The sequence below is a fragment of the Glycine soja genome, chromosome 8 (assembly GCF_004193775.1).
Source record: "Glycine soja cultivar W05 chromosome 8, ASM419377v2, whole genome shotgun sequence".
NCBI lineage: Eukaryota > Viridiplantae > Streptophyta > Magnoliopsida > Fabales > Fabaceae > Glycine > Glycine soja.
In genome coordinates, this window is record NC_041009.1 from 19,729,052 (window position 1) to 19,742,380 (window position 13,329).

The window sequence follows — 13,329 nt, forward strand, 5'->3', positions numbered from 1 at the left end:
ATTCCAGTATTTTCGAGCAGGATGTCCTGGACATTGTATCCGACATCGTGAATCCTGCAGCTTCAATTCTTCATTTGACATTTCATCTTGCCTTGTGCATTGTGCAGCCCGATCTTATTCTTTGACATAACGTTGGACATCATGTGCAGCAACTCCAGCTTTCCTTCATTGTCTAAGTGCTTATGTTTTAACAAAATCTTAGCCAATCTTTTAAAGCTTAGTAAAGCTAAGCACTAACACAAATAAAATGAAATTTTTAAAACTTAATATACCAAAATGAAAATATATTAAAACATAATGATCAAAAAATGTTATATAACCTAAACAAAATAGTAATTTAATGCCTATACACAATGTAAAATTATTTTACACTGTCATCAAATAATTAATTATCATTTGAATTACTTAAAGATAATTATTTTAAAAGTTAATAAATTTATCATACTAAGTTGTAATTTAATGATAGTGTAAAACTCTTTTTAGATCTTCAATGTATAGTCTAAGGACCATTTTATAAAGCTTTTTTTTTAATTGCTTGCCAAAGGCCGAAGGGCATGAATGTAAAAGCACGTCGATTCAAAATCTAAAAGGCACTGCGCGGTCGTCTCCGCTTTCAATTTTCATTCAGTCGCAACAACGACTACTCTTTTTGAATCTCTTTTTCCTCTTCCTTTCTGCGTCGAAGCTCTCGAACCGGATCCAAACCAATACCTCAATGGTTTCTCTCACGGTAGGGTTTAATTCCAGTTTTCGCTATTCCATTCTTTTACCTTGCAATTATTTCACAAAAAAAAACCCTCCTTCTCCTCTGATTTTCAAATTTCGCATGACCCTGTTATGATTCTTCACGAGGTTTTAACCTTCGATTTTTGCTTAAACCCTAAACTGTAAAACGCTTAGTTTGATTCTTGTACGGTTCTTGCATGTTTCAGGGAAAATCTAGGGTGGGCTCAACTCGAGCCTCTGTTGGCGGTGGCCAATCTCGTCCAAGTGGTATATTTTACATATTTTATTTATTTATTAATTTGTTTGAATTTTTCTGTTTTATTTTTCTTATTGGATTTGAAGGGTTATGTATCAGACTGATTATTTAGATTATTACTATTTTATATGTTTTTGGTGATTTAATATGTATATGTATATTGAAACAGTGGGTGGTAGGAACTTCAAGGTTTTTTCAGAAATTGACCGGACTAAAGTTGGTGATGGGAATATGTGAGTATTTTTGTTTTTTGTGTGTGATTGAGAATGTACAGTAAATATATGTTTTGTAGAACTAATGTTGATTGTTTCTTTAGGACATATGCAAGAGGAGCAGGTGCAAGTGCAACTGCAAGGTATGGTGCCTTTGTTGACTTCAAATGATGTGATTTATGCTTCACGAGTTGTTATTAGGTGCTGAAATTGTGGAAAAAGAGTAAAATCCTCTGATGTCAAGGTGGTTTTGGTTAATTGTTTGCTTTTTTGAGATATTAGATAAATAAGGAAGCCCTCTAGTTTCGTTGCAGCAATGGAAGGGAGTTTAGTTTACTGGCTTTGAGAATTAAACTTGTTTTTAAGACTCTCTTGTGGTTCAAATTAAATAGGCTTGTTCCACGATTGTGTCTTTTATATACGATGGAGTCCAAAGCTGCTGCCTTGTTTTATGTTTTTTCATGTCATTGTCTGAAATGGTTGTTTTTGTGAAACCATGACAACATATACCCGAATGATATTCATTTCCTGTAGATGTTCCATATATTCCTGAAATATGTAAAAGCACTGTAGTGATCTATCTCTGTATTCTCTCTCCTCTTTTTACAATTTATGCAGGAGTACTGTGGTAGCTAACAAAAGGGTTATTCTTAATAGCACCAGTAGTCCAAAGGTAATAAACATTCTAAATTTCTAATACTTTCTGAATGCTCTAACAATCTGTGAATACTTGGAAAATGTCCGTATATTTTGTATTCTTGAGTCTGTCCTTGCTTACACTCCATATATGCAACTTTAATGGTGAAGGGCGGTCTCAAAAAAAGTATGGATAAAAGTAGTGGCAAATATGGTACTTCTGGTAAGTATTAACTGAACTCATTTCTTGTTAAAATTTTGAAAATTATGTGGCATTACACACTTCTCATTTTCACTTATTCTGGCTTTTAGTAGGAAGTACAAATGTGAGAAAGGCATTAGCTGATGTAAGCAATGCTCAAGAAAAATTCACAACAGCCGTGGTAGCTAACAAAGGGGTTATTCTTAATAGCACCACTAATCCAAAGGTAATAAACATTCTAAACTTCTAATACTTTCTGAATGCTCTAACAATCTGTAAATACTTGGAAAATGTGGATTTATTTTGTATTCTTGAGTCTGTCCTTGCTTACACTCTATATGTATAACTATTATGCAACTTTAATGGTGAAGGGCGGTCTCAAAAAAAGTATGGATAGAAGTAGTGGCAAATATGGTACTTCTGGACCTGGTAAGTATTAACTGAACTCATTTCTTGTTAAAATTTTGACAAATATGTGGTATTACACACTCCTTATTTTCATTTATTCTGCCTTTTATTAGGAAATACAAATGTGAGAAAGACATTGGCTGATGTAAGCAATGTTCAAGAAAACTTCACAACAGCTGTTGGCATTGCCAGCTCAAAAATGAAGTAAGAATCTTCTTTATGCAGGATAGAGAGAAAGTTAGAAGGGAGGTGGTAGTATTTCACTGTTTTAATAGGATTTGCAAGTTATTTTTGAAACTCAACTTATTTTGTACAGCTATACATTTATAAAAGAGACGCATATATTTGTTTTTTGCACATATCAGCTGATATAGAGACTAACTATTAATGGCATTCTTTTGTGAAATGTTTTGTTTTGGAATATTCTGATAGATTACTCTTTAATATCTAGTGGCAACCTAAACATTTTCACCTTTGATTTTGTTAGAATATATGTAGAAAATTTCTCATAATATTTCTACTGTATCTTAGAGTGGTTATGGTTTTCAATTTCGTGTTTCATGGATTTTTTCCTTATTTAATTTAATTAGGATTAAGAGTCTAGTATGGTATAAAATAGGGGTTTATAAAAGTATTTTGTATCACCTCTATTGGGAAAACTCCAAGTTTCACATCGCCTAGAGATAGTGCAAAGATAGAGTATATAAGTGGTGGACAACCTTCATCCTATGAGCTAACTTTTGGGGTTGAGTTAGACTCAAATCCGCATTCTAAGATGATATTAGAGCTTATCCTTGATCCATCAAAAGGGCCACCCACCGTATTATCCATGCATCAAGCCTAAAAGTGCTAGGTGTGAAGGGGTGTATTGGAAAAACCTAAGTACCACATTGGCTAGTGTCAAGATAAAGTATATAAGGGGTGGACAACCCTCACCCTATGAGTTAGCTTTTGGAGTTGAGTTAGGCCCAATCCCACATTCTAAGAACCTCACAGTCAACCTTTCTCACAATCACATGTGATATGAACTTTGTTTAACCTATTTACTCTGGTTGTATCCATCCCTTGCCCCAATTCACCACCTTCCCATTACTATGTGGCTCCATTGGACAACAGATTTTTCTTGTTTGGTTACATCCATATGTTCTTCTTTCCATCAGTCTAGAAAATGTCTGGCCTAATCCTGTTTTCGTCTTGCTCTGTCTCAAATGTAGTAGCCTAAGCCTGTTCAACTCCATTTTGGCACATCATTTTTAATTTTCTTGTTAAATGTAACAACTAACAGGCTCAAAGCTTAGTTAGCTTTGGCTTGAGGGGCCAACAAATATCTTATAACATCATTCTTGTATCTTAATTATTTTTAGTATATTAAATGATCCCTTAGAAGTAATTTTCATATTTCATTCATAATCTGTTTTCTTATTTAATTAGGATTAGGAGTCTAGTATTAGCATAAGTAGGGGTTATTTTGTATATAACATCAAGTTATGTCTGTTTTAGACTATTAAGTACTTTATTCTATCCTTTTGTCCTTCCTATCTAATTCCTCTATTTTCAACAAAGGGCATTACTGAACTACCTAAGTTGATAGGTGAATGCACATGAATGATATTATATTTAATTTAACATGCCCTTTCACACAAGGGACTTTTAGTCTTGAAAGCACATCAAATCATGTCGAATTTAGATGATGATTAATCCGTCTATTCTGTCTTTGTCCTTCTATCTAATATAATTTCCAAAACACTTAATCTAATGGGTAAAAGCAAATGAATGATGTTATATTTAAGTAATTTAACTCACCTTCTCCTCACACTAGGGACCTTTAGTCTTGATGAGTGGACAATGTACAAGCCCACCTTACCTTGTGTTGAAACTTAACATTCCTTTAGAAGAATGGGAGCAACAAGGATTTGTACCTTTACAGTAGAGATTAGAGATAGTCATAGAGATGTTGATACTATGCAGAACCAACTCTCCCAGATACTTAAGCTTTTGGATGAAAACACATGAATGGTTTTATATTTTAGCAACTTTCATATTTATGTGGACCTTCGAGATTAAAAGAAAATTCAATCTCTATAGATGCTTCACGTAATAGAAACTTATCTTGTCGTGGTGCTTCATCTCAAGCAAAGATTGATGCAATGTTCTTTACAATTGCTTGAATTAGATAGCATATTAATTCTGTCTTTATTTCCTCTAATGATTGCTTTGTTATTTGATTTTATGTCTTATGTGCCTTTCTAGGGTTCCTGCAGGTTCAAGTTCCAAAATAGCGGGTGTATCTTTGAGGAAATCCTTCACGGTATGTAAACCAGTTGATTAACTCATAGGTATTCCAATTTTCTGTTTAGCCCATGTTTTTTTTACTTAGTCAGTTGTTTATGTAAATGGATACTCTTTTTACTGGTGTTAGTTAATTTTCTTAATACCCTTAAATGACTCAATGAATGGAACTTTGTTTATATAATCAATAAGGTGTCTTGTATAAAAACATAAAAAGTGAAAAGAAGTCCTACAAAACAATTAATCTTGATGGGTGTGGTTCTCCAGGTAAATTGTTTATATTTATATGCTGTTCATCTATTTTTGGATTTTTTCTTTTCTATGTTCCCCTTGGCCTTGGCATCTTTTCTTTAAGAGAGCAAGCAAACATATCTGGTCATAGCATTTTTAATCTAGTTGTAGGTTTGAAACGGATATACAAAATTCACTTTCTCCATTTCCTGCAAAAAAACAAGAATGCCTTAAGTATGTGGTTTGAAACTAATAGCATATTTGGTTTAGTTTAAATCTGAAGAAATAATCCCTTGTTTTTTCAAAAGCTCTCTTAGGAAGCTGGTAAAAATAATCGATTATTTCTCCAAAATAAGTTGAACCAAACACTCACCAAGATCTTTATTATGATAGGTTAGGAAACTTTTCCTTAAATAAATGAACCACTTGTTCTAGCTAATAATCATTATCATATATACAGCATAAACTTTTGGAGCTGGTTGGTGGTGAGAAGTCTGGTTTCAGAGCAGCTTGATTTATTGGCACCCAAGCATATAATAGCATATATGAACTGAACCCTAACTTCACACTTCTATTTTATCTCAGTTTGTTTATAAAGATATTTTAAAATATATAATTATGTCTGATTTTTTTGGAAATAAGTTGCTTTTCTGCTTTTCCAAAGCTCTTAAAAATAGCCGCATCATAGAATCACTTTTTTTCAAGTCAACAAGTTGGCTCTTGAATCATTTCCTACCATTTGGAAGCATTAACTTGGTACAACTTGTCCTTCTTTTTTCTTGCAAAAGGAATCATATAATGTGATGTTCAGTTAGAATATTAACAATTTAAACTTCTTTGGGTCTACACAATTATGAAGCACTGATCACTTTTCTTGTTCAAATCAGGGAAGGGTGCAAAGATATACAAGGAAAAGTGTTGTTCAGTTAGATGCACTCAATAGAGGTGACTAATTTCCTCTTAATATTTTATTGTGGTTTGTATATTTAGAATATCATTTAGATATCTTTTTCCCCTTTAGATGATCAGAAGAATAATACAAATGGAGGCCAATCAGTTAATGCCACAAAGGACAGGTACTTGGGATCCTGTCTCTTGTTTATCTCACATTTAATTGGGAATTGAAGTTATTAATCCTGTCTCTTGTTTATCTCACATTTAATTGGGAATTGAAGTTATTAATGGTTGATTTTTATGGTTCCAAGCACTTCATTACATAAATTATATTGCAATTGTTTTTCTTTTTTTCTTTTTTTTTTGTAGGTTTACAAGGAAGCCTATTGCTACAAGGTTTTTTTTATATTCCATTTTGTTGATTCAAGTGAGTTTTATGAATAAACTGTAAACTGAAACCACAACTTGTCTCTTTCAAGCTCATCAAGGAAGTCTTTACCAGTATTGAGGAGGGTAAGCAGGGAAGATACGAGTAACACAAAGGTAATATAATCTTATTATTCTTTCTGGTGGTGGACAGTGGCAATAAAATATTTTTACCTCCATATAGTTGGGCTTATTCAAATTGCCATATATTTTTCTTTTTATTTATTTTTTTCAAAATCTTTTTCCATTTCTTATAATTCCACTTTACTTCCTTATAGGAAAATGTTAGAAGTTCTCAAACAGCAAAAGGCCAAAGTGGTCTCCCCAGTAAGAAGCTGCGACTTTAGATAGTCACTTTGTAAATGCCAATGAATTGACCTATGCTATGCTAATTAAACTTAATATACTACTGATTTCAGCTAAGGCAACCACAAACAGAAGAGATAGTTCCCAACTGATTAACTCAAGAAGCCATTTATGGAAGTATCGAGTGAGTGATGGTTTTGTTCAAATGTAAGTGATAATTAATCATATCATTAGCTAGTTCCTGCTCCTCTATGTAAATTGTGCACTTCTGGTACATTGTATCTGTTTGATGAGTCTTCAAGTTGCAAAACTGGGGAATCTAGCAAGTTAGCCTAGAAAATTATGAGGTAATGTCTAGAAAATTGATGCTAATTAGCTGCATCAACACTATATTCTTAAATTGAAAAGAATTTGACTCTTTGTTCTGCAGAATTTTACACTTCTGTATTACCATTTTTATTACACTTTTAGGTCCCTGGTTTTCTTCCAGATCTCATTTTCTTTCATTTTTGTTTTTTGTATTCTCCATCAAATAAATGTGTCTCCTTTTTCACCCAAAAGTTATAAATTTTTCTACACCTTGACCTTCGTATAAATGCACACGTGGAAGCTTGGTTATTACAAATTTCAGGTTGATATTAGATGTGAGGATATATCTGTCATACGTTTAAGCTGTTAGGTGAAGGAACATGAATGATTGATATTTGCTGTCCCTAATTTCACAAACTTCTACACAGAAGAAAACACACGTATCTTTTCTATTCACCCTATTACACACACATTGAACATTTACTAATAATACACAACTTCTAATGACATTTTTACACATTCTGATATTGAATTACTGCTACTTTCTACCAATAACTGTCATACCTGCCCCTAACATGTTCCCTCATGCAATAACCCTACTATGTGCTGAGATTTGATTTTTTATTTTATTTTATTTAGATTTTAGAAGAATATAGGACAATAAGGATATTGGACCTTAGACCACAAGAAGACAGGCAGATGATAAATCTACGGAATCTATTAAATAGGAAATCATTATAATTGTTTCTATTTATAGCTGAATGCCTGTTTATGCTCATCATTAACAACCAATTCTCTTTGATAAGAGATTTTAATAATCAATTGATAATTTAGAGGATGAGATTTCTAGTTATTAATTTCTCATTTCATACAATACAATTCACGTGTGATGCAGGGTTCAACCTAATGTTTTACATGCATCCTCAAGGAAGTCCACCAAGGTATGTTGGCTTTACTTTGCTGTCTGTTGTTGCTTTATTTGATTAATTGTGTTAGATTTCAACTTAAAACCAATTGATACTAAGTGAAGTTGCCCAACAGATATATAAGTTGCACATCAAAAATTGGGACAGGCGATGTGGGACTTCCTAACAGATTGGTGCACAATGTTGTTAATGGCGGATGACGGTTCATGGCGGAAAGCCAAAAATCCGCCATAAAAATATGGCGGATGGTGTAGCGGAAATGGCGGACGTTATGGCGGACAAAAAAAAAATATACATATATATAATTATAAATAACCAAGTACCAACACCAAATAAACTCATTCAAATTGAAAAAAACAATGGATTGCATTCAAATAAACTAAAAAACGTGGTGTCAAACAGAAAAAAAATGGGTGTCAAAAATAAAAAAAGGTGTCAAATAGAAAAAGGAAAAAAAAGCTCTAGACATAAAAAATGGGTGTCAAACAGAAAAAAACAACAAAAAAAAACGCACCACTGAAGCTGCCGTCAACGTCGCCCGTTTGTCGGTACCGTGCGTCGTGGCTCGTGTGTCGTCCTCGCATGCGTCGCTGCCGTTCGTCGTCGTCGTGCTGCTGGTCGCACTGGAGACTTTTTTGTTCGTGCTTTGTTCTGTGCGTGCTCGCTGTTGTGTGCTGCGCTTTTGCAATAGAATCTCGGGTAGGGTTGGGTTGGGTCAGCCCAACACCTATCGCGCAAAAAACAAAAGAAAAGGCGCTATTCCGCCATTAATGCGATTCTGCGACGAACGCCATGGCTATGGCGGCCGCCATCCGCAACCCACAACGCCACCGCTATTTGGTGGCGTTTTTTCCGAAAATTTGCGACGCCAGACCGCCATGGCGCCGCCATAACCGCTATTTGATAACACTGTTGGTGCAGCAGTAGTTCTTTGGAATTTCATATCTGTGCTTATTTTGCATTTTATTTGGAATTTCTTTGTGATGCTTGTGTAATTAATAAGGCTGAACTGCATAATGTAGTGTGCTGAAGTAAAATATAGCAGAAAACCTTTTAATGCATACATGTATATGATTGATATGCACTGATGTCATGCTTTAAATGCTTGGTTCATTTAATGACATTAGGAACTGTCTTGTCAGTCAATAACTTCCACCACATTTTGATTTTAAGATTTGGTGTATACAGTGTGAAGCTGATTTTTTACCTTGTTTGTTACAGCCTATTGTTAAGACCACAATCAAGGCTGTCACTGCTCAAAGGACTTTAAAATCTAAATCCAGATTGTCTCAGAACAAATTAGAATCAACGACAGCAACATCATCTCAGAACAAATCCCTATCAGCTCAGAAAAATCTAGAATCAACTACTGTGACATCATCTCAGGACAAGGAATCAGTTTCTCTGTCTCTTCCTGAGAAAAGTTTGACAGTTTCTGATGATACAAATCAAAGTTGTCTTCCATCTGGAGAGAGCAATCTGACAACAAATTTGTTAGAGTTAATTCCAAGGAAAAAATCCTTCCGCCGGAAATCATATACAACTTCATTAATTGAAGGATCTAAGGTTGATGCTCAATGCATGAAACTACAACTCTATTTTAGTTTCCAAAAATTTAAATGGCATGTAGCCCCTTATTTTGCAGATTCTCAAGGAAAGTGGTGATGTTCGAGAGCAGGATAACCTACCAAATATAGATAATGAATGCAATCAACTTGAAGTTTCTGAATACATTGATGACATATATCTGTACTATTGGGTTACTGAGGTAATATTCATCTTGCTTATGTCAGCTCTTTTTTATGACTATCACTTTGTTACTGATTTAAATTTAAAATAGAGATGTACAGTACCAGGGATATACATTTCTTTTTTTCTAGTTGAGTAAATTTCTTCTTTTATGAACATGCTTGTCTCTTTCTATTTCCCTCCCATTTCACTATAGGCTTCAATAGCTCCACCAATTATAGAATTAGTAAATAATTTTCTACAGCTAACATTTTATATTTGTAAGCTTTGAAGGACTATGCATCCCTCCAAAGTTGATTGTGTTGAATATAATTTAATAACTTGACATATTATTTTAGCACTGTTGCTCTTTTAATAACTTGACATGCTATTTTTCCAATCTTGCAGTAATTATCATAGTCAACACTTCCAATACACACCTTGACACTCAATACAATGTCCACAACTTTTTTTTAAAAAAGAATCCTATATTGGAGGTTCTTGAATCGTTTGCAAGTTTTATTTTGATGTTTTACTATTAATCCCATATGCTTGGATAAGATACTTTATCACATTATCATACAGAGATGTCACAACCTAGTTCAACTTTTTTTTTTTGGTCTGCAAAGATAAATATATATATATTGAATAAAAAGTACCAGAGGTACTATTACAAAATAAAGTCCATATAATTGGTTCCTGAAAGCAGACAACACAGTCTGATAAGGAACCAAAATATGGAGGGAATACATATAAATTAAAACCAAGAGTGTAACCCTACTACTGCAAAAAATTCTGTCGAAGGTTACTCGACCTAGTTCAACTTCTGTCATTGTTTAACTGATTTTGTCACTTCCTTGGTGTAATCATGATACCACTGGCTTTTGTGAGTATAGTATAAAGGAACAGTTACTCAACTTCCTACTGGGTAGTTTGTAGACAGTTAAGTTTGTTATGTCAGCTGTGCTTATAAATACACTTGTACTCCATTATTGAGTGGGCTAATAAAATCAGTTACCATCTTCATTTTCTCTGAATTCAACAGGCTTTCTTGTCTATACAAATTTATATTACATTTTATCTTTATTAATCATGAAACCTCTGGATTTCTCATGTATACAAATTATATTACAATTTTATCTTTATTCTCTAAACTAAACTAATGTTTTTATCTATTTTAAAATTGTTTTCAACTGCAGGCACATAATCCACTTCTAGCAAATTACATGTCAATTCAGACAGACATTTCACCTCCTTTGCGGGGCATTTTGATCAACTGGCTTATTGAAGTAAATAAATGATTTTCATCATCCTTCAGATGGCTTTTCTTTCTCCATGCCCTTTCCTTTATCTATTGTTCTACTGATGACTTATATTGTCACTTTTTTTACCTATCATTATGACTATTTTAGGTACACTTCAAATTTGATTTGATGCCAGAGACACTGTATCTCACTGTTACGTTGTTGGATCAATATCTTTCCCTAGTGACTATCAAAAAGACCGATATGCAGTTAGTTGGCCTTACAGCACTTTTACTTGCCTCAAAGTATGAGGATTTTTGGCATCCTAGGGTAAGAAGGGATTTTTAAGCATTTATTGTTGAAGAAAAGATGACATGCTCTACCTTGATAACTTCTTTTTGTCTTGTCTGTTCCAGGTCAAAGATTTAATTAGCATCTCAGCGGAGTCATATACCAGAGATCAAATGCTTGGAATGGTATGCAGTGCTTATTAAGCCTTTCTTATGACACTTCTCCCTTTCAATCCTCATGTTTAAGACTGATCTTGATACATTTCTTTGCATAGTTACGCATTAATGAATGACTTAGCAAATTCATAAAATATAATTGGTGAAATTTTCATTCAGCTAATTCAGATTGATCAGATAATTCTAAAATTTTGCTGGTGTTTGATTACTTAAATTTATATTCTAAAGTGTTTTGTGGTATTCTGTACAGGAAAAACTTATTCTTAGAAAATTAAAGTTCCGTCTTAATGCTCCTACTCCTTATGTTTTTATGGTGAGGTTTCTAAAGGCGGCGCAATCAGATAAAAAGGTATGTAGTTCAACATGCATGTTCGTACTATATACTATCTTGCAGATTGTTGATTGTACAAATTTTAGTTTATCAAATTGATATTGCTTCTAGGCATGAAGGATAATCAATCAGTTTGGATGAGAAGTGTAATGTCATTGCTTCTATGCTGGACATTAAGTATGATTTCTAACATTTTGTCTGCAATTTATTTTTCCAGCTTGAGCACATGGCATTCTTTCTGGTCGACCTATGCTTAGTTGAATACGAAGCTTTGGCATTCAAGCCTTCATTACTTTGTGCATCAGCTCTCTATGTTGCACGATGTACTTTGCAAATAACTCCACCATGGACCCCACTACTTCACAAACATGCACGTTATGAAGTTTCACAGATCAGGTACTCTTTTTTCTGCCTTTTTCTTTTTCATTTTTAAAATTTAGGTTGGTTTCTATTTATGCTAACCGTAATATTGTAGGGATTGTGCGGATATGATACTGAAGTTCCACAAAGCTGCCGGGGTTGGAAAGTTGAAGGTTATATATGAAAAATACTCTAGACAGGAACTCAGTAGGGTTGCAGCAGTGAAACCGTTGGATAAACTTCCATGGACTCCCACTACTTCACAAACAAGCACGTTATGAAGTTTCAAAGATCAGGTACTCTTTTTTCTGTCTTTTTCTTTTTCATTTTTAAAATTTTGGTTGGTTTCTATTTATGCTAACTGTAATATTGTAGGGATTGTGCGGATATGATACTGAAGTTCCACAAAGCTGCCGGGGTTACATACGAAAAATACTCTAGACTGGAACTCAGTAAGGGGGTTGCAGCAGTGAAACCGTTGGATAGACTTACCCTGTGATTTGAACTGTGCTCTTATTAAACCTGATATATAATATGATATTCGGATGAATTTTTAAATTGAAAAAATCTAAAGGCTATATTTTAGTAGAGGTTTTTTCTTTCCAGGTTGCATGTACAACCTTGGTTCTAGATGGGATGCTGTGACCACATTTATGATGACATATTTGCATTAAGATAGGAGTTACGTTGAAAAAATCTCAAGGTTTTATTTTGGTAGAGGTTTTTCTTTCCAGGTTGGATGTACAACCTTGGTTCAACTTGTAATGGTTCGTTTTTATTAGAAACATGCTTTTGGTGATTTACTTATACTGATTAAGTTCTTTTAAGTTCAGTCTTATGGGTAGAGGTGTGAGTGACCCACCCGGAATCGGTTGGTTGAGTTTTTGTCTATTTTTCATTCAATTTTAATTGGATTCAGGACTCATACCGTTAACGCGATTCGAAAGAGTTTCAAACTGCTGTTGATACTCAGTAACAATACCAGTTTGGTGAAGCTTGGATGATGCTGCCTGATGATTGACAAAGGAAGATGGATGGACCAAAGCGCAATTCTGAAGCACGCGTGATCCATATATGGAACAGTGCTGATCTATATGCTGCTGCTGCATTTGGATTTGCATCTCCTTCATCTGCGCAAGACATTTAATACAGAGGTTTTACGTTAAGAATCAACAAAAAAAAATTAATTTTACATCAATAATTAAAATTTTAAAACATTTGAATAAATTCTCTTATAAAATTAAAATTATATATAAACCATGTTAAAGGAACTGGAATTGTAGTTAAACCTAGCTTTATAAATATCACACGACTCATGAATCATACCATTACATGCCTTTTATAAAATTTCTATGTTTTCATAAAGATTTTAATTTTG

General features: G+C 33.8%; 1 protein-coding gene across 1 annotated transcript; it reads left to right on the top strand.

The window, feature by feature from the left end:
- Positions 1-599: 599 nt before the first annotated feature.
- LOC114422915 (putative cyclin-B3-1) lies at positions 600-12,775 on the top strand. The gene is made up of 26 exons (XM_028389476.1): positions 600-730; positions 933-993; positions 1,152-1,215; positions 1,299-1,337; positions 1,813-1,867; positions 2,002-2,053; positions 2,143-2,258; positions 2,404-2,461; positions 2,554-2,644; positions 4,691-4,748; positions 5,848-5,905; positions 5,982-6,036; positions 6,224-6,250; positions 6,334-6,397; positions 6,559-6,607; positions 6,700-6,793; positions 7,791-7,836; positions 9,043-9,387; positions 9,467-9,589; positions 10,749-10,838; positions 10,962-11,123; positions 11,210-11,269; positions 11,511-11,609; positions 11,809-11,987; positions 12,067-12,247; positions 12,327-12,775. The coding sequence occupies exons 1-25, from the start codon at positions 716-718 to the stop codon at positions 12,230-12,232; spliced, it is 2,226 nt and encodes a 741-aa protein (XP_028245277.1). The 5' UTR covers positions 600-715; the 3' UTR covers positions 12,233-12,247; positions 12,327-12,775.
- The last annotated feature ends 554 nt before the right edge of the window (positions 12,776-13,329 follow it).